This window comes from Vulpes lagopus, chromosome 1, assembly GCF_018345385.1.
Source record: "Vulpes lagopus strain Blue_001 chromosome 1, ASM1834538v1, whole genome shotgun sequence".
NCBI classification, from domain to species: domain Eukaryota; kingdom Metazoa; phylum Chordata; class Mammalia; order Carnivora; family Canidae; genus Vulpes; species Vulpes lagopus.
In genome coordinates this window covers 80,349,862-80,375,187 of record NC_054824.1, presented here as the reverse complement: position 1 = coordinate 80,375,187, position 25,326 = coordinate 80,349,862, and the positions used below count along the sequence as shown (strand labels likewise).

At 39.1% G+C, this 25,326-nt stretch overlaps 2 protein-coding genes across 7 annotated transcripts in view; one reads left to right on the top strand and one right to left on the bottom strand.

The window, feature by feature from the left end:
* RABL3 (RAB, member of RAS oncogene family like 3) overlaps positions 1-408 on the bottom strand; it is a 37,548-nt gene extending 37,140 nt beyond the window's left edge. For both annotated transcript variants that reach the window (XM_041771381.1, XM_041771390.1), the window contains exon 1: positions 346-408. In XM_041771381.1, the coding sequence (XP_041627315.1) occupies positions 346-391 (46 nt within the window). In that variant the 5' untranslated portion in view covers positions 392-408. The remainder of the gene's footprint in view (positions 1-345) is intronic.
* Positions 409-572: 164 nt separating this feature from the next.
* GTF2E1 (general transcription factor IIE subunit 1) overlaps positions 573-25,326 on the top strand; it is a 35,282-nt gene continuing 10,528 nt past the window's right edge. The window contains exons 1-3 of one of the 5 annotated variants that reach the window (XM_041724475.1): positions 573-690; positions 5,566-6,034; positions 23,798-23,999. In XM_041724475.1, coding sequence (XP_041580409.1) covers positions 5,587-6,034; positions 23,798-23,999 — 650 coding nt within the window. In that variant the 5' untranslated portion in view covers positions 573-690; positions 5,566-5,586. The other 4 variants (XM_041724485.1, XM_041724465.1, XM_041724502.1 and 1 more) reach the window with 4 other exon arrangements.

Here is a 25,326-nt window from a genome sequence, read left to right as displayed (position 1 = left end):
GCTTACGTATCCTTAGCAGAGCGCCCAGTACAATACTCAACGTCTGCGTATCTTTTAAAACAAAAGGACTGACAATACTAGGCAGGTCTGCGGTCGCCGGGGACACGGACCCGCAAAAGTGCGAAAGCGGAGAAAGGCCGGGGCTCCGCGCCTGCGCAACGCCACCTGCGTCCAACCGAGCAAAGTCCTCTGGGAAGTGTAGTTTTCTTTTAGACCTTAGGAGGGCTTTCAGCCATGGCCGGGGCCAGATCGTTAGAGGAGCGGGGGGAGAGTTATGAAGGAAGAAGGTCATTATCAGGCAACTCGAAAGTGTCGGGAGCCCGAGAGGTGGATGAAACCGCTCACCTGAGTCTCCCAACACCAGTACCTTCACCCGATCCAGGGACGCCATCTTGCTACCGCCGGAGGTTAACGCCTCTTCCGGGATGCCAGGCCAACCAGAGCTCCGTACGGAAGGGACCACCTTCAATTTCATTGGCTAATCGCGGGCGCGACTGTTTTGATTGAAGGCTTCGCTGTGCTGATTGGCCCGCACGGTTCACAGCGGGGGGGCTTGGGGTGGGGTGGGGCTTCCAAAGCCGGTCGCAGGAATAAGGCGTTTTCTTCGTCGCGCGAGTGGCGTGGCTCGTTTAAGCCGGTAGTTGAGGCGCTGAGGGGAGCTGTAGTGGGAGTGTTCGAGGATTCCTTTTGGTAAACCTTGTTCCCCTGTTTTCTTGTTCTGGATTCCCTGGTCCGGCGTCGCATTTCAGGGCTTCTCCCTCTTTTTTTTTTTTCCCCCTTTCTCCCTAGCGACCCGGCTCCCCTTAGGTACTCTCTTGACCTGGTCCTCCAAAGAGCCATTGACCCCGGAGCGGCCCTGTGTGCGACCTCGGGTAGGACGGGCTCGGCGGCGCCGAGTGTGACCCCAGGACTCGCCTGGCACAGTCCGAGGGAACTTATAGGCTTGCGGGGGCGGGGGCGGGTCTGTCATTGGGGAGGAGAGAACATTACTGAACCGAGTTCGCGGAGGGCAGCTGGTCCGCAGGTTTTGCGGGGTTAACGCCGCGTTCTGTATGAAGGTATGGAAAGTACCATGAACCGTGGTGACAAAACAAAAAACAAAACAAAAACAAACAAACAAAAAGCCCCACAGTTAGACGTGTACGATCCACGTTCTAGAACTGGAATACGGGTGTCCTGAAATAATGTAACCGGACCCTCGCAGCCGCTGCTTTTCTCCTGTATCTCCCATCCTGCCGTCCGCATAGTCTGTTAAAACGGCGAATTCGATCCTGTCCCCTCCCTCCTGCTTAAAAACCACTTGAAGTTTCAGGAGAGGGTTTTCAGTAGCCTGCCTTTCTTATACTCTGGAAGCAGCAAGGGAGGAAGTGAACTGGGTGGGTGTGGGGTGGGGGTGGGGGTGTGTGTGGGGGAAGCTGGCAGGGTTGGCGTACTGGGTGAACACGTGCTTCGGACGGACTCAGGGGAAGTTTTATGTAAGTACTTGGTTAGCCGGGCTGGAGCTGGGAAGTGGCGAACAAGAAAAAAGACACGAAGAAGCTACCAGTCTGCTCGCTCACTGCAAGGTAGAAAGGGAAAGCGCTGTATGAAAGGGGAACATTTTTAAGCTACTAAGGGGGGGGGAGGCGGATCTGGGAAGGTCTCGCTGAGAAATTTTAGACGTGAAGGTTGATGGGAAGAGAGTTTGAGCTTAGCTTTGTGGGCAGAAAGAACAGCAAGTGCAACAGGCATGGAAGTGGAGAAAGCATGTGTGGCTCCTGGAATTGAGGGAAGGCCAACGTGCCTGGAGATGAGGCTTAGAAGGATGTGTAGGGTGGTGCGGAGAAAGCGTGCATTTCAGCTTTGTTTCTCCAAACCTGTGCCTGGTGCCTGGCTAAATTTTTGTATGATGAAAATACGTAGGGTTCAGAAATAAAACCAGCGTGTCTTTGAGGGTCTGGATGGATAGGGAGGAAGCTGAGGCTGGGAGGTCACTGATGGGCCGGGGTTGGTACTAAAAGGTCACACTTTTCGAAAGTCTCCAGAGACCCAGCCCATCTCCTTCCCTGTTTAAAACTGTCAGCTGCCCTTGAGCTGCAGGTGGTTTCCATGTGGGAACACAAGACTCACTTTTTTTTTTTTTCCTTTAGCTATTTCCACTTTTCAAGCTTAAAGTTGAAATTTATGTGAAATCTCAACGACTTTTAAACGTTGACAATCAATTCAGGAAGTTTTCAGAATGTTTTTTGGGTCAACCTATGTGACAGAGGCTGCCAGTTACTGAAGACCTCTGACTTCGGTAACGTAACGGATCCAAAGACTGAGTAGGAGATTCATAGTTAGTGGGGAAGAGGTGGTAGAGGAGAGAACAGAATGGTCATGAAGGATGATTTTAGAACGTAGACATTTTACGTGAGCTGGAACAGCATGCCTTCTTTTCCTGAATCCACTTTTCGTTCGTTCAGCTATCTGCTGGACATCTTCACGGAATATTCTGTGGTAGTTCCTCAGAGACAGGCATTTAAAAAAGTGAATGCCTCATTTCTTACAAAACCTGTTCCTTTTTCAGGGGTTAACCCATTTTTCATAGTACTAATCTCTTCGTAGCTACACTGGCTCAAAGCAGATAGGTTTATGTTAATTGTTTAATAGCATTAAGTATATCATTGCTTAACGGGTGTAGCATTTCAGTTTTGCAAGATGAAGAGAGTTATGGAGATGGGTGGTAACGATAATTATACAACATTATGATTGTATTTAATATCACTGAACTGTATACTTAAAAATGGTTGATAGATTTTGTGTTATATGTATTTTACCACAGTAAAAAATATTGTCAAAGAAAAAAAACCCAGGGATCCCTGGGTGGCGCAGCGGTTTGGTGCCTGCCTTTGGCCCAGGGCGCGATCCTGGAGACCCGGGATCGAATCCCATGTCGGGCTCCCGGTGCATGGAGCCTGCTTCTCCCTCCGCCTGTGTCTCTGCCTCTCTCTCTCTCTGTGACTATCATAAATAAATAAAAATTAAAAAAAAAAAAAAAAGAATAAAAAAGAAAAAAAACCCAAATGGCTACTTAAAATTTTCCCACTCTGTTACTCCATTTCCCATATATTATCAGATTCTTTTAGTTTTGTTTCTAAAATAAATTTCATTCATCCTGCCCTCTCTTCCTTAGTTTAGGTTTGGTTACTCCTAATACTTCTGCAGTGCCACCATCTTCAGTACTTCAATCCATTCCTCATACTGTTCTAAGAGTCACTTTTCTAAATAGAGGGTCCTATTAATGCCAGTGTTTAATGGTACTCTTATGATTCCAGCCCTGAAAGCAGAACACTTTATGTGAATTATTTCATTTAATCTTTACTTCAGATCTATGAGGAAGGTGCTGTCAATCTCTTTTATATATGAGAAAACTGAGAATTTTCTGGGGCCACAGGCTAGGAAATGGTGGAATTGGAATTCAAAACCCAAAACTTTTGTTCTGCAGAGTCCCTCATGACACACTCCCTGCTCAGATCTTTAGGGCCCTCTAAGGCATTTCAGGCAAGGGAAACAGGAAAAATGAAATGTGCATTGGCAGGGCGTGTAATAGCCACCCACCAAATTTGTCTGCAACAGTGGCCAGAGACTTTTCTCTGTACTGGAGTCGCCTAAACAGCGTTTACAATGACATGATGCCTACTCTGGCTCTCTGAGATCAGCTGAAACAGAATCTCTGGGAATGGGGCCCAGGATGGGTATTTTTAAATGCTCTCCAGATGATTCTGTTTTATAGCCAGGATTGAGAACCACTGGTCTAGAAAATGGAATGTATGGGGTGACAGGTCAGGGAGGACAGTATAACAGTAAGAAATTATACTGAAAAAGTAATTTATTTTGACATTTGTCTGCCATTTTTCATGCTTGGATGTTTCAGAGGTTTTATGTTGTGTTGTGCCAACTGTTGAACGTGTGAAACAAAGCAAACAGAAAAATGGTATAAAGTATAATGTATAGATTAAATTGGAAAGGAGAACAAAAAGTATCCAGTACAATGCTATGATACTACTATGGTGTTGAACCCAGGCACTTGCTCAGCATCCTTAAGTGCGGGGATGACAGGAAGGTTCTAGGACGACAGATTTGGATCTAAGTGCTGCTTTATCTCTCGTGTATAGTCATGCTTGATTATTTACAATCTGAAATATTATAACTGACTTTTCTTTCATTACACATAGGGTGTTATATTTTTACCAAAAAATATGTAAATAGGTTAGTTGTTTAGGAATACCTTGATACTATAGTGCTGTGGATATAAAAATACTTCTTCTGAAAAAGATTATTAAATTTGATTGCATTGATAACCACTGATTATAAATAAAGGATTCAATATAAACTAGTGTTAATAACAGAATACAGTTTTGTATTGAAGTAGTTCAGTGGAATGTCACTGTTAAGAATTTCCCTATTAAAAAAAAAAAGAATTTCCCTATAATGTAGGGGAATTCCATTAGATGTAGTGTGTTTATATAGCCTGGCCATATTTAGTATAAGACATATATTAAATCAATATGAAAGCTATCCTTATCAACAAGTACTTCCTCATAAGGATATTGCTTAATATTCTCATTTATGTACCATAACAACCTCAGTGAGATAGTTGTTATATTTATTTCTCCTTGACTAAAATGTGAAGTTGTTAAGGGATTTGCTCAGGATTGCACAGCTACTAAAACTCATGCTAACTGAATTCCAAAGCCTAGACTTTTTAGCAGCCACATGAGTCTAGCCCATGACTGTTTGGGTTTGTGGAAGACAGTCTTCTGGGTCATGACATGAGAATTGGGTACAGTTAGTCTTTGCTTGCTTTGTCCTACAAGAAGAGATCCTGTATTTAAATATATCTTGGGCTTTTTTTTTTTTTTTTTTTTTTGAAGAACTCTTTACTTAATTGGTCATCAGATGTAACTTTGCGAGATTGGTTAAGCTATCTGGATCTAAGTGTTAATTTCTTTCAGATTTATAACAGGAATTTTGCTAACACCCATCTGGGGATTACTTATGTGGTCCCTTTGTTGTGATCTTATTGTGAGAGCATGACTATATAAAACATCCTAGAATAGATTTTGGTAGAAAAATTTTACTCGAGAAAGGAAATAAAGACACTTTAAGAATATGCTGACTGATGGGTTTCTTGGGGGTTTTCCAGTGTTCCCAACGATCTGTAGCATTAAGGGTAGTGAAGTCTCATTTATCTTTTTTGTTTCTCTTTCCAAAATAAAGTGGGCTTGATATAATATATCATTCCTATAAGTAGTAAGTTACTTTGTAGAATCAAGCACTGTAGATCATGAAGATTAACATTTAAGAAATATGTCAAGCTTTTTAAGTACTTTGTACTCTAGAAGAAAATCTTATTCTTTGTTTAAATGCTTAGGCCTTATGAGTCTTTTAAGCAATGTCTTGATACCCTTGTGGCTCTTCAAGGGTGGTAGCTGCCAGCTAACAAATGGGTTGGTTATTCTGAACTTAAAATGATTAATTACTATGTCCTTATGCCTAGCTAATCTTTTTTTTTTTTTTTTCCCCTGAATTTGGTTTATTTAGAGTTGAAGTTTGCTGCTAAAGATGGCAGATCCTGATGTCCTCACCGAGGTTCCCGCAGCATTGAAGAGGTTAGCCAAGTATGTGATCCGGGGGTTTTATGGCATTGAGCATGCTTTGGCCTTGGACATCTTGATCCGGAACCCCTGTGTGAAAGAGGAGGATATGCTGGAGCTGCTCAAGTTTGATCGGAAGCAACTTCGATCAGTTTTGAATAATTTAAAGGGAGATAAGTTCATCAAATGCAGAATGAGGGTAGAGACTGCTGCAGACGGGAAGACCACTCGCCATAACTACTACTTCATTAATTATCGTACTCTTGTTAATGTGGTAAAATATAAATTGGACCACATGAGAAGGAGGATTGAAACTGATGAGAGGGATTCCACCAACCGGGCTTCCTTCAAATGTCCTGTCTGTAGTAGTACTTTTACTGACTTAGAAGCTAATCAACTCTTTGATCCCATGACAGGTAAGATTTTGCCCAACTTAATGAGTGTTTTAAGTAATTTAAGATATGTATTGTTTGTCTTAAATTGATTAATCTAATTTTTAAACCAATCGTGCATAATCATTATAAAGGTGATTGAATTAGTGTAAGTCCACATATGTCATTCTTAGTCTTTCGGTCATGTTTTGATCATCATGTTACTTTTAGAAGCTTTTGCAAAGTCCTACCTATGGCTCTCTTACCTCTGTCCCACCCTCACCCCTTATATACCCTTGAAGCCTAATATGAAAGGTTGACTTCTCTACCACTCTGAAGCCATCCTGACAGGTTTACTTTTAACTTCTTCATTCAACAGTTATTTGAATGCCTTCTTGTGCCATTTGCTGTCAGAAAGTTATAATACAGTGTATTTAAATGCTTTGTTAGTGGAAGTACAAAGTGTTAATCGGTAGTATGTGTAACTAGGGCATTTTGGAGTAACAGCTGAGACCAAAAAGATAAGAGTTAGCATGATGAAATTAGATGGACACATCTTCCAAATTAATAAGTAGATAGATATTTATTCTCTTAGCCATTCATTAGTGGAAGAGAACTATCAACATGATCTGTAATTTGCTTCATTTAATTAAATGCTTAGTTAAGGATTTTTTCTTACCAACATAAAATTGTAAAACATGCATTTTCTAAAATTGCAATCTATCTAGTATTAACATGAGAAACTAATGTGCCAGGTTGTATAGTAGTGTATAGTAGTGTATAGTAGTGTTGTCTTATTGTCATAACAAGACATAACTACATATGTCATACAATGTTGTCCATTTGTAAACTGGAAAAGAGACTACAGTTTTTTGCTAATTACTCAGTGGTATTATGATTATGGTATGATCCAGTCCCTCAGAGAAAGTAGTCTAAAGTAATGTGCTGCTACTACATTTATTCATTTGATTCTTATTTAATTTCCTGAGACTTTCTAAAGGGAAGTATTCCCACTACTTATAAATCAGTATTTAGGAAGTTGATCCATGAAGCTCTTTGTATTTTACCTAGGGTTAGTGTCTGAATGAAACTAGCTGTCAGTTGACTTGTGTAGGAGGTAGCCTAATGCCGAAATGTAGTCAAGATTATTTGAATCAAGGTTTTTGAATCACTCACCGATCAGCCAACACTAATAGTCAACTTAATTGTCATTTATGTCCCTACAGTGAAGCCTAAGGTACCGTGATTGAAAATTCTTAGTCATTGGGAAACTTTGTTCTGTGACTATACCTGCCTTTTGATTATACTTTAGCGTTTCATTTGGACTTTTCCCTTAAGGAGAGCATGTGCCAATTGGGTGATACTAGGCTCCAGTCTGTCAGTTCTGGTGGTGTGTTTTGTGTTTTCATTTGCCTTGATGCCTTGGGACCATTCCTTGATTGTACATTCCCATTAGAAATCTTGGTCTTTTTCTCTCTGCTCCCTTATGCTGATTTTTTCAGAAGTAAGTAAGTTTTTTTTCATAAGTGAGTTTTTAAAGAAGATGGGAAATAAACATTTGGTGTATGTATCAGAGGAGGAGGGAACTTTTTCTGCTGTACTATTTATGCTCTCTTTAAATTGATAGGATTATAGTTTTCATTCTAAGCCCAGTCTTGTACAGAACTGTTTTACTTCCTGGTTGTTATTGGAGATTGATGATATTTCTGACAAAATGTTGGGGAAGGGGATAACTGATGGACATCTATCTCCATTTCCATTTCAACAATTATTAAGTTGAACTGTGGTTTAAATTAGCAATCAAGGGGCCTTCAGGAAGGAGATTTGAGGCTTTCTAGACTTTACTGTTTCCCTGTTAAAAAGTTTTTCATTCAAGTGTATGGGCAGCTTTCTGTCACTAGACAAAGGGTCATGACTCTTGGATGAGTGTCCAGAAATCTGGGCTCAGGAAATTCTGAGTTTAGCAAGAATTATTTTACTAGTGTTAATTGACAGAAACCAGTGATCTTTCTACTTCAGTCTGTAGCTTTTCCCTATCCATCTCCTTTTTTTTCCCCCAGGGATCATAGGTTCTTTTCATACTTTGTGTTTGGATTTTGCCATTGCTGTTCTTGGGTTGAACTCTCTACAAATATTTGGTGCTTGGTATGTGTGAGATAATAGAAAATACATACTGGTCTATGCTCCCGGTTCCTTGCACAGAGTTCTAAAACTCTTGTAATTTCGTAAGTGATAAGAGCACTTAGCATCTTTTATTCTAATATTTGGTCTTTAGCCTTGGTTCCTGACACAGGGCTCCTGAAACTCTTGTAATTTCCTGGGTGATGAGTGTCTTTTGTTCCAATGAGGTCACTTTGGGTGGATTCCTGCATGGCTCCTGGATGAGAGCTGGTCATCAGAAAGACCAAGCCAAGACCAAGCTTGGGATTTTTAACCCCAAGCTCCTCTTCTCTTAAGAAGGGCTGAAAATGGATTTAATGAGTGATCGTGCCTATTCGAGGAAGCTTCCATAAAAATCCCAATATTGGGATCCCTGGGTGGCGCAGCGGTTTAGCGCCTGCCTTTGGCCCAGGGCGCGATCCTGGAGACCCGGGATCGAATCCCATGTCGGGCTCCCGGTGCATGGAGCCTGCTTCTCCCTCTGCCTGTGTCTCTGCCTCTCTCTCTCTCTCTCTCTCTCTCTCTCTCTCTCTCTCTGACTATCATAAATAAATAAATAAAAATTAAAAAAAAATCCCAATATTATGGAATTCAGGGAGTTTCTAGGTTGGTGAATATGTGGAGGTATAAAGGAAATTGGTACACTTGGAGAGGACATGGAAGCCCTGCACCCCTTCCTAAATGGTTGGCCCTGCACATCTCTTCTATCTGGATATTCATCTATATCCTTTATCATATCCTTTAATAAACTGGTAAACATAAGTAAGTATATCCCTGAGTCTTGTAAGCTGCTCTAGCAAATTAGCTGAATCTGAGCAGAAGGTCATTGGAACCTCCCATCTATAGCTTGTGGGTCAGAAACACCCATGATAACCTAGGCTTATGTCTGGCATCTGAATTTGCAGGAGGGGGCGCAGTCTGATGCTGCGGGGTCTGATGCTATCTCCAGGTAGTCATAATCAAGTTGAATGTTAGGAAACCCAGCTGGTGTCATAGGGAATTGCTTAGGGTAAAACCTCGACACACTTGGTGGTCAGAAGTATCATGTTGTGTGTGACTAGTAAAGGAGACATACAATAAAGAAACACACAGTAGGAAAAGCTGGACTTTTCCCTGCATAGAAAAAAGACTGAGTTTTTTCCATTATAGCATGTATGTATAGATACTTTATTTCATTAAAATGGAATGGCCTAGCCTTTGCCCACTAGTACCTGGTTTCAGAAACTTAATCAGGCAAAACCAGCTGTTGTGAAATATACCAGTTTCATGTAATCAAAACAAAGACCACATGACATGAAATTTCTCAAATCAGCAAAATAGTATCTGTGGTTCATAAATGTGTGCTTTAGATTTAGCAAGCTTTGTGACCCTGGAGGTAGATTTAGTATCTCTGTTTCTACTTCAATAGTCTTAACTATAGGTAATTTAGTTAATGGCACTTCTAAGTTAATTCAGCAACATGCTTCACCAAAAGAAAGGGGGAGATCGTATTCTCTTTTTAGATGTTAAGGTTAGAGGATATGGAAATAGCTTTATATTTTTCATTTTTTTTTAAAGATTTTATTTTTTTCATGAGAGACACACATTGAGAGAGGCAGAGACATAGGTAGAGGGAGAAGCAGGCTCCCTGCAAGGAGCCCAGTGTGGGACTCAATCCCGGAACCCTGGATCCCGCCCTGAGCCAAGGGCAGACATTCAGTCACTGAGCCACCCAGGCTATATTTTTCATTTTTAATTTAAAAATTATGCAACCATAATGCCAGAGAAAATTTTGAAGAGAAAAAAAAATTACCCACAGAACCACTGTCCTTTTGCATATTACCTGTAATTATCATAGCCAAGAATAGTGTGATTTCTTGATTCTTTAGTATACCAAACCCTCTTGTTTTTTTCTATCGTTCAAACTATGTCTTATTTTTTTTATTTTTATTTTTTAAAGATTTTATTTATTTATTCATAGACACAGAGAGAGAGAGGCAGAGACACAGGCAGAGGGAGAGGGAGAAGCAGGCTCCATGCAGGGAGCCTGATGTGGGACTCGATCCCAGGTCTCCAGGATCACACCCCAGGCTGCAGGCGGCGCCAAACCGCTGCACCACTGGGGCTGCCCTCAAACTATGTTTTAATAGTTATGATTTCTTCCTGCCTAGTTTTCCTTTCAATCCCCTTTGGGCACTTTGATTTTATCTGTATTTTGTTGGTAAGATACGATGCTTTGAACACTTGTGGATATAGCATTTTATTCCTATTGAAGTTTTTCCCTAAGAAGAGTTCTCAGCAGTAGGAATAGTGGGTGAAAGAATAGAGTTTTATACTTCTTTAAAGGCATTTATGACACTGTAGTTTTAACTGGGGCTGAGGAGGAGATAAATCATTAGGGGTTTGAATTAGAAATAGTTTGGGAGTTCCTATTACTGAATTTACTTAGAGACCCAAGAATCCCATTTTGAATAAACTTTTAAATAAGTTAAATTTTAAAAAGAAGAATGTATAACTATTTAATAAGATCTTAGAAATAGGATTTTGAGAGTATTTTATCTAGTTAGACTCATTAAATGATGTGTGGGCGGGTACACTTTCGTATGCCTGTGTTTTACTCTAGAGTTTGGAGGATCTTACAAAGTAATAAATCTAAGGCTACATAGGATGTTTACAATTAAATATTAAGAAAAAATATTGAGCTTGTATTGTGTGGCGCCATGGAAAAGACTTAGAGACAGATTTTAGGATTAGTATAAAAGAAGTCTTTGATAACTAACTGTAAAAGAAAATAAGTGTCTAATAAATAACTCTTAAAAATAGTCACAGTGTTGTAACTCTTCTCCTGGTTATTTCTGAGTCACTTGGAATAGTCAAGTAAACTTTATATCTACTTGGGATATTCATATATAAATTTGGGGTTAAATCATAAGAGTCCTTTATTGCCTTGTGACTTCAGGTAAAGGTTTTTGGTTTATAAGCAGATCAGTTTCTTGATCCCCATATCATTAAAATTCCTCAGTTTCCTTAAGTGGATATCTTTAAACTGTTAGGGTCCTGTGTTTGTGAGACTCTTAAAGACTTGTTAATAATATTTACATTTCATACATCAGACCACTTTTTCCTGTCTTCATCTCTTTTTGCTTAGGACAGGAGATGTCTCAAAAATAGTATATTCAGTTTCTGAAATGCTAACAACCACACACACACAAATCTTTCTAGAATTATTTTGCTCATTTGCTGATTTGGAATCTTGCCCAGGGTGGATTCATCAGAAAATCATACTGGAAAGTTCAGAGGTGTGGATTTGTTTCGGATGGGGGATAGATGATTATCAGAATAAATTAACAAATAAAACTAAAAACAAGTTATGGAAAGATAGTAAGGGACTACTATCCTTCCTACCTCTCTCAAACCTTTAAGTCTGATTTTTAAAAAAATTTTGTTGCTTGGATCTTGAGGATTTGAGGGCTTCTTTTTAACTAAAAGTTTTTTGTGTTTTATCATTTTTGTATTTTGATGCTAATTACATAGAAGCCAATATGTAAAGAGTTGCTTTTTAGTTTGATGTTGTCATATAATATTCTGTTGATTATTGTCTTTCAAATAGTCATATCAAAGCCACAGGTTTTTTTGCCTTCTCACTGCATGTTGAGATAGATTCAATTTAGGCCTAACATAGAGAAGTTATTGCAGGCATTAGTATTTACATAAGTACTATACTTCAATTTATTGCCCCCCGACCCCCCCACCCCAGGCATAGTACATTTTTTTCCCTTTTATAGTGAGTTCCAGAACCTGGGAATGTTGTATGATTATACCAAATCCAGATGTGTCCATTTAAGGGAGGACAAAGGCCAATTTCATTGATAAATTGACCTTTTAGAGTGTGGGGTTTTACTATGTACATCACAAATACATTTGAGATGTTCTGAATTGAAACAAATGAGTATTTTACAGTATTATGTGTTCTACAGTGAATTGTTAAGGGATAGTTTTTCAAGTACCTTTTTATTATAAGTGAAATAATTATAGGAAATATCTATGTTCTTGTCATGTCTGTACCTATTCTGTAATAACAATTCCTTTTTCCATACATTTCCCCTTGGCCAATTAAACTGAAATTTGCTTTATGAAATATAGTTTGGAAATTAGAATGAGAGGTGACTTTTGAGACTAGCATTTTAATATATATGCCACTTGAGTATTTTGAGTTATAAAAGTTATAACAAAGGACTTAATGATGCTTTCAAAGAATAATCCAAGAATGTGTGACTTCCTCATATTAGTTAAGAGGGAGTTGAGTGCTTTTGGAGAATTCAGAGTAACATTTGTTTTCTTTCTGCTAAAAATACATAACTAATATATTAATGTAAATGTATTAAGGACTCCAATAGTAGAAAAATATGTAAAATGAAATGGCAAACCTAGTCTTTCCGCACTTTGCTCTCCCACTAAGGTACCTAATCCCCATTCTCACCACCTTTCATTGTGTTAACAACTATTGTGGGACGCCTGTGAGGCTCAGTGGTTGAGCGTCTGCCTTTGGCCCAGGGTGTGATCCTGGTGTTCTCAGATCAAGTCCTGCATCAGGCTCTCTGCAGGCTCCCTGCATGGAGCCTGCTTCTTCCTCTGCCTGTGTCTCTGCCTCTCTCTGTCTCTCTCATGAATAAATAAATAAATAAATCTTTAAAAAAAAAAAAAACAACTATTGTTTTGTGGTTATCTTTCCAATTCTTCTACCTTACATCCCAACCCCACCTCATTGCCCCCAAGCCTTTTGAGGTCTAAGAAACCAGAGTAATTCTTAATTAAATATGTTGTTGCTATAACAGCTTATGGATATTAAATTTGGTCAATTCTGATAGTACTGTCAGGGTTTTTTTAGGGTACTTATTACAATGGAGTCCTTTTGCATAATCAGTGTGTTCAGCGGAATGTCATTTTTAGAAGTTTTGTTTTGTTTCTTTAAGCAATGACTCCAACACAGTAAAGTGACAGTGTATTAGGATTCCAGAGTCTTGACTTCTAGTCTTGGGTTGTGTTCGTAATTATCACCTTGGGTGATTCCTGTCATCATTCTAGGCCCTCTTTTTTTTTTTTTTTTTAGCATGTGTGAAATCATAAGTTCAGTCTGTTCTATACCATATATGGTTTCTCTCAACTCTAATTTCAGAACACCCTTTGTTTTGGGGAAGAGTTGATATTTTAAAAGTATATAGAGGCTAGGGTTTTATCACTGCTTTTAGAAGATGATGTTAGTCATTTTGAATTCATTTGAAAGCCTTGGTTAGGAATTGAAACTCTTGGTTATAGTAGTGTTCATGTAGAAAATATGCTCTGTTTAATAATGCCATCTTCAGAAACACTTTGTGGCATGATGGAAAATAATATTTACAATTTTTTGTCAGTTTTATTTTCCCAAGTTTCCAGTTCACTCCCTTTCCCCATGTTTACATAAACCATAAAATATTCAGTGGGAAGGGAAACAATGTCCAAATATGCTTCCTAAGGTATATATGTATGGTGACTGGATTTTTACAGTGTGGTAAAATTAATCCCATATGTTAGTGATCTGTCTTGAAATTTTATAGTTTCCTCTTTATCTCATTAAAATCCTAGGAGTTCTCATCCTTGTTACTTGGTTTTAAATGGAACTGTTAATCATCTTTTTTTTTTTTTTTTAAGATTTTATTTATTTATTCATGAGAGACACAGAGAGAGGGGCAGAGACATGGACAGAGGGAGAAGCAGGCTCCTTGTGGGGATCCTGATGTGGGACTGATCCTGGAACTCCAGGATCATGCCCTGAGCTGAAGGCAGACGCTCAAACGCTGAGCCACCCAGGCGTCCCAATTGTCATTTGTTTCTTTTTTCTGGAAGTTTTTGAGTGAGGGGGAGTTTTTTCAGTTTTTCACAGGATTGTCCAGAAAAGTTATCTTAGCCATTCTCTCTTGCTTAGATTTTGCACTATTCTCTTAGCTAGTTTCCTTGCTTTCACTCTTGCTGCCCATATGGACTGTTTGTTACAGTAGCCAGTGACCCTTGTTGAAAAGCACATCAGACACTGTTACTCTTCTGTAAAACCCTTTAAAGACTTCTCCCATCATTTTGAAAAGTCAGAGTCCTTAATAATACCTATAAGGTCTTTTATCTGCCCCCTAACCCACCCCCCAATTTTGGACACTATTTCTACCACTCCCTCTCGTGTTGTACCGGTCATCTTATTTGTGCCTTGTCTGCATACCTTCACTTTTCTTGCCTTTTTACATGCCGTTTCCTCTTGCTCAAATATCTGCTTGACTGGCTGGTTCTTTTTTTTTTTTTTTTAAGATTTTATTTATTTATTCATGAGAGACACACGGGGGGGTGGGCAGAGACAGAAGCAGGCTCCATGCAGGGAGCCTGATGTGGGACTCGATCCCAGGTCTCCAGGATCAGGCCCTGGGCTGAAGGTGTGGAGCTAAACCGCTGAGCCACCGGGGCTGCCCCTGACTGGCTGGTTCTATTACATCTTTCAAATCTCTTCTCATTTGTTGTATCAGAGGGGCCTTCCCCAAGTTTCTTGTGCAATAGAGCATACCCCTTTCCTTTGCACTCATTTTTCTTTATCCTCTTTTTCTGCTTTTTCTTTATTACGCTTATCAACACCTGATGTTATTTTTTTGTCTTGACTTATTCCACTAGAATGAGAGCTCTACAAAAACAACTCAGAAGATGATGGGCTAGACTTAGGAAGGTGGGAAATCGGGGTGCCTGGGTGGCTCAGTCAGTTAAGCATCTGCTTTCAGCTCAGGTCATGATCCTAGGGTCCTGGGATGGAGCACCACATCAGGCTCCCTGCTCAGTGGGGAGTCTGCTTCTCTCTCTCCCTCTGCCCCTCCCCCCACTCATGTGCTCTCTCAAATACATAAATAAAATCTTATTTAAAAAAGGAAGGTGGTGGGATCCCTGGGTGGCGCAGCGGTTTGGCGCCTGCCTTTGGCCCAGGGCGCGATCCTGGAGACCCGGGATCGAATCCCACGTCGGGCTCCCGGTGCATGGAGCCTGCTTCTCCCTCTGCCTGTGTCTCTGCCTCTCTCTCTCTCTCTCTCTCTGTGACTATTATAAATAAATAAATTTAAAAAAATAATAATAAAAATAAAAAAATAAAAAAGGAAGGTGGTAAAAAAAAATAAATAAATAAAAAAAATAAAAATAAAAAAGGAAGGTGGGAATCTTAAGACATCAGTCCCACTGTGCTGGGGTGAGAGCTGTTTAGCAGCAGACATTTGCTCTTCCCCGTTTCCTTGGCTAGCCTTGAAAATTTGGGCTGCAGCATGACTCCAGCTTTAGTACTGTAGCACCTGTGCCATATAAAAGCCATTGGACATATTTTGACTTTTTTTGTAGGAAAATGGCTGAAAAATATTCCATTTGTAATTAATACTCTTGGTAAGTCTTTGACAGTAAATTCTGGGCATTATCTGATGACCTCATTGTATGTACCAGAGTGAAGAGGGAAAAAATATAATCTTAAATAATGTCTAATTGTTTAGGGAGTTCACTCATATCTTCTGCCCTTTTCCTCAATTATGATAAACTTCTAAAACATTTTCTCTTTTTCAAACTAAGGAAGATAAACAATTTTTTTAGTATTTTTTTTATACTTACTATTCCATAATTGAAATCAGTGTGATGTTTGCTAAAATGAATAACATGTTTGAAACAGTTAAGTGGAAGACCTTGGCCAGTCCTTCCCATGAAGCAAAAGAAAAACATTGTTTGAATTTTGTTTAACTTTGTTTTGGGTTTTTTTTTTTTCCTTTTGTTCCCAGCCCTTCTTTCCCCTTTCCATCTCATCATCCACCTGCGCTCAATTCATTTTTGTTTTGACATTTTTTTATTTGGGGAGAAAGTTAAAATTGTATACACCTCTTTCCTCCCCCCTTTCTTTCTCCTCCTCTGTCTCATGCCCACAATTAGGTCTCCATTTCTTTTCTCATTTTGGAGTGGTAACTAACCTTCCTTCGAAGAATCTTGAGTCAGAATAGGGGTATTCATATGTTAATATTTAGATAACCCTAGACTATAGTTTTGAAATCTGTATTTGTAAAAGATCTTTTTTCTCCCTACTTTCAATACCTATTAATTATTTACAACCTGATACATTTTGATCTTCTGGTGAACCTGATGCACTAAGACTCAGCTGAGTAAATGCTGGGCATGTGGGGCATGTGATAGGCACTTTACAAATCCTCTCTCCTATTTTATATTTTGAAATTAGAACCTATGTATATACATGGGGAGAGTTTGCTAAATTGTAGCTACAAGGACAATAGAAAGTGGGAAAGGGATTTGCAGTTCAGGATTGTGAAGTGCATTTCGTCTTTTGAGTCAGAAGGATTTATATTTGCGTCCAAGCTTAGTGCTTTTTGTTTTTAAGTTATGACCTAGTAAACCTAAAACTCTGAGTCTTTATTTCCTCATATGCTAGATTTGGATAATACTGTTGGCAAAGACTTGGCTTGTGGTGAACACACGGGAGTATTTGTGAATAGCATTCTTAGTTCTTTTGTAGTTTCTGAGTGTAGATGATCAAACAAATGTGTGATTGTTGAACTGTTTTTCTCCTAATTCCATCATTTATCACGCTTTGCCTAAGAGTCTTTGTAGACTCATTTTCTCCTTACTGCCACATTCTTAGATCTAGCTTGCATATTCTCCTTTATGTGGTTTGGATTTGCTATTTCTGATTTTTGCCCTTTTGGTCTTGAAAGATGATACAGAGCTCTGAGTTTCAACTTGTTTCTTTTCTCATGCTTAAGTGGTACATTCTGTGCACCCTACTTAGTGCAGAGTGGTCCAATTACAAGAAGAGTTAGGATATTTATCATATTGATTATTTAACAGCAGCTTCCACCAGGAGTATGTGTTAAACTTCCTTGTGGAACTTTCAAAATTTACATTCCTGAGTCCCACTCTAGACCTATTGAATCAGCATGTCTGGGTGCAACTTGAGTATTATTTTAAAATTCTAGTGATTTTTGTGTTAACAGTTAAGAAATAGCTTGTTGGAAGACTATCACAAGCCTCTAAAGCCCATCAGTATTTATAAATGTTAGTTTTGATCGCCTTGTATTCTTTCCCAAAATCTTTCAGTCTCTTTCCTTTTACTCAAGAATAAAGCCGGGATCCCTGGGTGGCACAGCGGTTTGGCGCCTGCCTTTGGCCCAGGGCGTGATCCTGGAGACTCGGGATCGAATCCCACATCAGGCTCCCGGTGCATGGAGCCTGCTTCTCCCCCTGCCTATGTCTCTGCCTCTCTCTCTCTCTCTCTCTCACTGTGTGCCTATCATAAAAAAAAAAAAAAAAAAGAATAAAGTCAAGGTAAAGGGTGGCATTCAAGACTCACTATGACCACATTAGTTTATCCTGTTAATTCTGTCTTTTACCATTCTTTTTTGATAACTCTATTCCTACTACACTAAAACCACAGTTAAGCATTATTTCCAACTACCTATTTTTGATGATCTAGAATGTCCTATTCTCTTCTCCCTTTCCTTGAACTCTGTAACAGTTGCTTTTCTTCTAAATTCTACTTCAAAAGGCACACTTTCCATCATGCTTCCAGCTAGAAGTCCTATTCCTTCTTTGAACTCTGGAACACTTATGTACTTTATTTTTGCACTGATCCCAGATGTTTATCTTCAGATATCTTTCATCTCTAATAAACTTTAAGCTTCTTGATGATAGATTTTGTGTCTATCTGTGTTCTACCACCACCCACTCAGTAGAAGTGTACTTAGTACATAGTTTGTGCTAAGTCCCTCATCCCACCCCCTCCACCACGACCTCTTATTTTGGGAAAGCTGATTGGCACTTTTTCAACTTTTTCCCCTATATATTGGCTAAGTGAATTTAAGTAAATAAGAGAGGGTGGGAAAGGAGTGGGGTAGAGGGAGAGAGAATCCTAAGCAGGCCCCATTGCCCAGCATGGAGCCCAATGCTGGGCTTCATCTCACAACTCACATTGTGACCTGAGCTGAAATCAAGAGTCAGATGCTTAACTGACTGAGCCACTCAGGTGCCTCAAGCTGATTTCCATTTTTTAATGTTCATTGAAATTCTTAAAAATGCTTTTATTTTTTTTGCAACTGGTTTATTAAGGTAATCTTAAATCTTTCTCCATAAAATGTACAATCTTTTATTATTTTTCTTCTTGAATGCCAGACCTGGCTTTTGACAGGATGGTTCTTGTTTACAACTCCTGTTTTTGTGATAAACATAGGACTCAAAATGTCAGGCTATCTTTTCCTCTTATAATGTTATCCAGACATGATAATTGTTGGGATACAGTACATGATTTTGTCACATGTTATGCATGTCTTGCAAGCAGAGGTAGTGACTGCCTTTTTTTCTGGAATATCTTTTTCATGGATGTTTATTTAGTAAGCAGCCTGGGAAGATAATGTTGTTTCTTCTAGAGCAAAGGGCAAGTTTGCTTACTGTTCAGTATAATAAAAATAGTCTCCCTCCAGAGCATATTTTCTTAGTGTCCTGTATAATAAAGATAACATCACCTTCTAGAGCAGAGGACAGGCATGTTTATGCCCATTATAAAAGAGTTGGGTTCCTTAACTTGAGTCTCCTGTAACATAACCCACTGCATGTATAGCTGTCACCTGGCCCTCTTTCTGTCGCTCAGCAGGAATTTGGGCTCAGGGAACTAGCACAGAAGCTGATACTGGCTTTACTTTTTTTTCCCCACATTTTCTCCAGTAAACATTTATTAATTTTTTAAAAATATTATATTTATTTATTCATGAGAAACAGAGAGCAGCAGAGACACAGGCAGAGGGGAAAGCAGGCTCCATGCAGGGAGCCCCACATGGGACTCGATCCTGGGTCTCCAGGATCACGCCCTGGACCAAAGGCGGTGCTAAACCGCTGAGCCACCTGGGCTGCCCAACATTTATTAATTGATAAGAAGTATTTCTACAACACTTGAGACTCCACTCAAATGCCATGTCCACTCAGAAAACTTCTCTAGACTTTCCAGCTCTTATTCCACCCCACAGATCTCAAGACTTGTGTGGGTCTCTCATAACAAAGACTTCGTGGTCTTCAACCCTGCATCTCCCCTCAGCTCCACAGGGCCCACCGTGGGGCCCCGAGATGAAGAATCCAGTCCAGGAAGTGGGCATGCAGAACAAAAAGAGTACACTCACCTAGTTTAAAAACACTCAAGATGCTTTGCCCTGAATTTTAATCAGCACATGTAACCTGGTCCATTCTGGTTTCAAGTTCAGAGGCATTAGGCCGGTCCTGTGGGTTAGCAGCTAACATATCTTCCAAGAGCTGCTTGATCCCCTCAGACATGGAAGTCCTGCATTTCTGGGGGATATGCAACTCCATTGCATACTTCTGTTGCCATGAGTAATACAATTCTTTACCTCTGACCTAGGAGTATTACGTCTTCCTCCAACATCCATGAAACTGCCAGGATAACTTAACTTACAAGTAGGGTAAACATCTCAGATCTTCCACTGTTTTTGACAGTAATATAAAAGCCGCTCTTTTCAGAGCTGCAGAATAGGCCCTGCTGAAAATAACTTGTTAAGTCTTAGTCTAAATTAAGCCTGGTCTCTGGAAACTTACCTGGATGAGGCTAGAATTCCTTATGACTACATACTGTCTTTTCTTTTCCCCCTATTTTGCTTTCCACCAATCAAGTTAAAGGACTGATTTCTGAGATTTCCTTCTGTCAAATAATGGTGTTAACAGTAATCTCTTTTCTTCTCTTTTTCCAGTCTAAAAGCGTTTTGCTATTTTATATGGAGGAGTTACATTGACAGGCATTTTGATTCATTTACTTAAAGCTGAAGTTTGGAAGTATGCTGTCTTCAAAAGAGAATTGGGATATCTGAGAAGATTTTTTTAAATTGGTTGTAACATGACAGTTTTAATGATAAATAACCTAATAAACTAGATAAATAACATAATGTGTTGGATGGTGACAAATAAGGGGGAAAAAAGGGAGGACAGAACAGTGCTGAAATTTTAGATTTGTTGTCTAAGGAAGGCCTCATTGAGGTGACATTTGAATAAAGAACTGAAGTAAGTTAGGAGACTAGCCATTTGACTATCTAGAGGGAAAACATTCTGTGGTCCTGAACAGTAAGTACAAAGGCTCTGCAGCCAAGTGTGTCTGGTGCAAGACATTGAGGAGGTTGGGCTGTAATGCTTTGAAGACATATATTGAGAGGATTATAGTGTTACAATTTGTCTCAGCTGCCTTTTTGTACCTCACCAGAGCACTTGCTTTTTTGTTTATCTGTTAGGTACTTCTTCACTTGAGGAAGGGGGTTTTTTCCTTTAAAAATAATTTTGAAGACTACTGAATTAGATAACTTCTGCATTTTTCTCTAGTTTTCATTAATGGTCTCTATAACTGCCCATCTTTCAACAATGAACAGTGTTTTTGTTTTTGTTTTTTTTAATTCAGCAGGTATTTGAATGCTGACTTGGACCTTACTTTATATGATTTATTTTTTCACTTTCACATGGTTTATGTTCTTTATGTTTCTGTTGAAGAGAAGAGGCTGAGGCAACCTGGAATAGAGAATAAGAAAGCATACCAACTAAAACCTCTCTAGCCACGGTTGCTAATTATCCTTTGTTACTAAATGTAACAGCTGGTTTTTAAATTCTTAATGACTTTGAAAATTAATACCATATCATTTCCTCCTTGAAACACCATCCTATCCTTCTGGTTATACCATTTATCTCAAGACTTCTTTCCTTGGGTTTATTTATTGACCACCGTACTCTTCTTACCTCTTTGGATACTCTGACCTACTTTATAGCATTAGTTACCTCTACGTTGTTGAATCTCCTGTCAAATTTTCTGTCTTGGGCAGCCTGTGTGGCTCATTGGTTTAGCGCCGACTTCAGCCCAGGGTGTGATCCTGGAGACCCAGGATCGAGTCCGAAGTCAGGCTCCCTGCATGGTGCCTGCTTCTCCCCCTGCCTGTGTCTGTGCCTCTCTCTCTCTGTTTCTCATGAATAAATAAATAAATAAAAGCTTAAAAAAAAATAAACCCCATTCTTGAGCTCTACGTAGTTATAATAAGTTGGCTTCTAGCATACCCATTTTGATGGCCAGTGGACAATAGGAATTCAGATATCTAAAACAGCTTTTTATCTTTTCCCTACAAAGCAAAAAGAACTTGTTCTTTCTCTCCTTATTTTGGTAAATAATATCCTTGTCTAATTGGTTAAGCTAAAGTCTTTATGCTGATGTCCATTTAGTTAAAGACCATCAGGTGCACACTCACAGGTAAACAAAGTTGGGTTTATTGTTGCTTTCTGTAGCAAGGGAAACCACATGGGGAACCATGGAGTGTCTCAGTAAGACCATTCTGGACAGACTTAGAATTTGGGCTTTTGTTAGATAATTTGGGGAGAATTCAGGGAAGTGATGGTGGTTTGCTTTGCATTGGTACCGTTCGGAGTGGGGATAATTTTATGATATGAATGTCTTAATAAACCTTATCTAGGAGTTGAGGACAGTGTGAGGCTAGAACCATAATTGGTAAAAAAAAAAAAAAAAAAAAAAAAGCCGCAGTTACTCGTGGTAGCTGGGATTTTTTTGTAATTTTATAGAAACCTTGCTTTTGTTTGTACTCAGACTCAGGCTTGTTTTTGCCTCACTTCTATGATGGGCACACAGAAGCCATCTGATGTTGGTAACCTATGAGATTTTGTCTGACAGAACATCACAGCCTTGCTCTGAGTGCCGAGCCACCTCCTTTCTGTAAGGGGCTGCTTTTCTTTCTCACTTATTTGGAGTAGATGTAAAAGACCAGGAACCATTTTGGCAGTTGGAAGATGGATGAAGAGTATCTTAGATGGGGTATAAGAACAAAGAATTTGCATGATATTGGCTGTTTATGTGTGAAAAGCAGCAGAGAAACTTACTCTACTGGAAATGTATCAGGAGGATCTAGTTTTATGTTGAGACAGAGATGCCTGGTCTGTTTATTTCTTGACCAGAAAAGAGGGGTTAGAAGGTGTATCAATCACATACAGAGCTTTTTAAAGCTAGATGTGCATGCTTATTGTGTGGCAGGCACTAAGTATGTAGATGATTTTTTTAAATCCCTCAGGTAAATTGGGTTAGAAATGAAGGATGCATATCTCCGGCACTGGCGATAAGAACCAAATTAAAGATCCAAGTGGGGCTACTGGTGTAGACTATTAAGTAATGTTCAAGAGTGTGAGTTTCAACATAATAATTTGGATTTGAATCCTACCCGCTACACACAATTAGTAGTTGTATGATCTTAAGCAGGTTACTTAACCCCTTAGAATCTCTGTATTTATACCAACCTCAGAGGGTTGGCAGTAACTTAATAAATACAAGGTATATAATAGCTTTCATAACTGCTTTCATTGGCTTTGTGACTTTGGATCAGTCACAAACCGCAGAGCCTCAGTTCTGATTTTACTTTACAGGTTTGTATAAGGATCAACAAGTGTATATGGACGCATTCTATAAATGGAAAGCACTAAACAAATAAATATTAATGTCTAGGATTCTAACTTTCAGGTGTTTGAATTTACCTGACATGTAAAGGACTGTGGTTGGGTTATGATGGTTTTGGGCCAAATTTTACAGGGACTTGAGAGACTTCTAACTCTGGGAAACAAAGAAAGGGTTGTGGAAGGGGAGGTGGGTGTGGGGATGGGGTAACTGGGTGATGGGCTCTGAGGTGCGCACTTGATGGGATGAGCACTGGGTTGGCAAATTGAATTTAAATTTTTAAAAAATGTTGGCAAATTGAATTTAAATTTTAAAAATGTAAAAAAATGAATAAATAAAAGAAATTTAGATTTGATGCTTGGATTTTAGAATTTCAGCTACCAGATAGCCTTAAGAGCTAAGGGCAGGGGAATGAGAGGACAAAAGTGGTGGTAATAGGAGATGAGATTGGAGAGGGAGAACCTAAGGATTCAAAGACCAGATTGAGGCAGCTGTTTCAGGCTAAGTGATAGTAGCCTAGATGAGTGAAGTGACAGGAGAAGTGAAAAATCTGAGATATTTCTAAGGAATTACTACAATTTAGTTATAAGTTGAGTGTGAGGGATATAGAAGTAAAATCAATAAAGACTTCTTGCACTTTAACTTTGGAAATGGATTGATTAAATTTTGTTTAGATATAAATGGTTAATAAGTTTGAAAAAATGGCTTTGTGACAAGGTACAGGATGCCTCGAGACTTGGCTTTAGGTATTTGGCTTTCCTCGTAATGCAGGCCCCAATTTGTAATGTGCAAAAAAGGAAGGCTGTTGGAGAAGGGTACAGGTTTCAGTGGTAAGTTGTAATTTTGGTTTTAAGTTAGAATATGTGTAAATATGTTAGAAATAGGGTTAAAAACAACTTTGCTGTACTGCACGTAGAGGTGAAATTACTTTGAAATGCATAAAAAATGATGGATAGATATGTGATAAATGCTGATTGTAGAATCTCATTGGTGAGCATGTTGATGTTCACTATAAAATTCTTTCAACTTTTCTGTATTTGAAACTTTTAATAATAACATGTTAGAGAAGGATAGAGCTAGAAATTGTTTGCTAGTCTTGATAATTTCTCTTGCTTGACCTGAGACTTCTGTTTTCTCTGTAGGAACTTTCCGCTGTACTTTTTGCCATACAGAGGTAGAAGAAGATGAATCAGCAATGCCCAAAAAAGATGCACGCACACTTTTGGCAAGATTTAATGAACAAATTGAGCCCATTTATGCTTTGCTTCGGGAAACAGAGGATGTGAACTTGGCCTATGAAATACTTGAGCCAGAACCCACAGAAATACCAGCCTTGAAACAAAGGTGAGTGTAGACCCTGTGTTCTTACCAGGAGCACTTTTAAGCTTGCCTTTTTTTTAAACTACCTGTACTTTGGAGAGCAGGAATGTGTAAGTTATATACCCAGGAGACTAAGGACAGATGTTAAATAGATTCTCAGTTTTACCACATTTGTCTTATTAGCTTGTGCCTGTGATGAAATTTGTTTGTACTGAATGCAGAACAGTGTGGGCCTTGGGCAAAAATCTTTAAATAGTCAAGTTTGACTTCAGGTATGTACTCTGCTTGGACCTGCTGCAAATCAGCCAATTGTTAGCTAATCCTAAATTTGGAAGTGCCTCTTGGGAGTTTTTGAGTTTTCTTAGCCAACTTTGGAAGGATGAAGTTCTTTAAGGAATACAGCATTTGCTTTTTTATTTCTTTTGAAGCATTTAACTGTACATTTCTTGTCTAAATATGGGTTAATACTTTTTACTATGGCTCCCTACTTACAGTGTACTCTAATGTTTGAATTACAGAAGCAACCTTTGTTTTGGCATGCCATAGACAGTGGTTTATGTTCTTTGTTTTGAAAAACAAATGTGAATTGGGGTCAAGAAGTGTCTCCTACTCGACCCCTTTTCTTTTTTCTTTCTAGTGTCAAGCTGAGGGCTTACAGTTTATACCCTTCCATAGAACCCAGTGTTGTGTAACTGTGTGGTTTTCAGGGGCACTGTCAGTATTTTAAATGCTGTGGTACTGATGTTATAGGAAAGCCAGTTCTGGGCAGACCTTAGCAAATTGAGTTTCTTTTGGATGGTTAAAAACAATCCAATTGTAAAGAAAGTTTTGTATCTATATAAGTTGTTAGGAATTTTCTGGTCTAGCATCATGGATCATTTAGGATGCCTTTACCTGTGATAACAGAAAACCAAACTATAAGTGGCTTGGACAGTAAGAAAAACCTGTCTGACTAGAAATGCTAAGGTGTACAGTACAGTATAGTTCAGAATCAATTTCACAACTCAATTACATACTCAAGGATCTAGGTTGTTCCATGTTTATACTCTGAAGAACTTAGCCTTTTGGTTTTCCTCTTGGGACCACAAGAGGAACTAGCCTCAGATGGATGTGTCTTTCTAGGTATCACATATAGAAGAAAATATCCAAATGTAGAAAAAAGGACTCTTTTCCTAGTGTCCAATTTTAAGACTGAAGACGGCTTTCCCAGAAGAAAACTTTCATCCTACTCTGTCCTCCAATGCCACACTAGCTAGAATTTCTGTATATGTTTATTTCTAAACCAGCATCTGGCAAAGGAAGTGGGATCATGTGATTGCTGCTTAGACTAGTTAAGGTTTATCTCCTACAG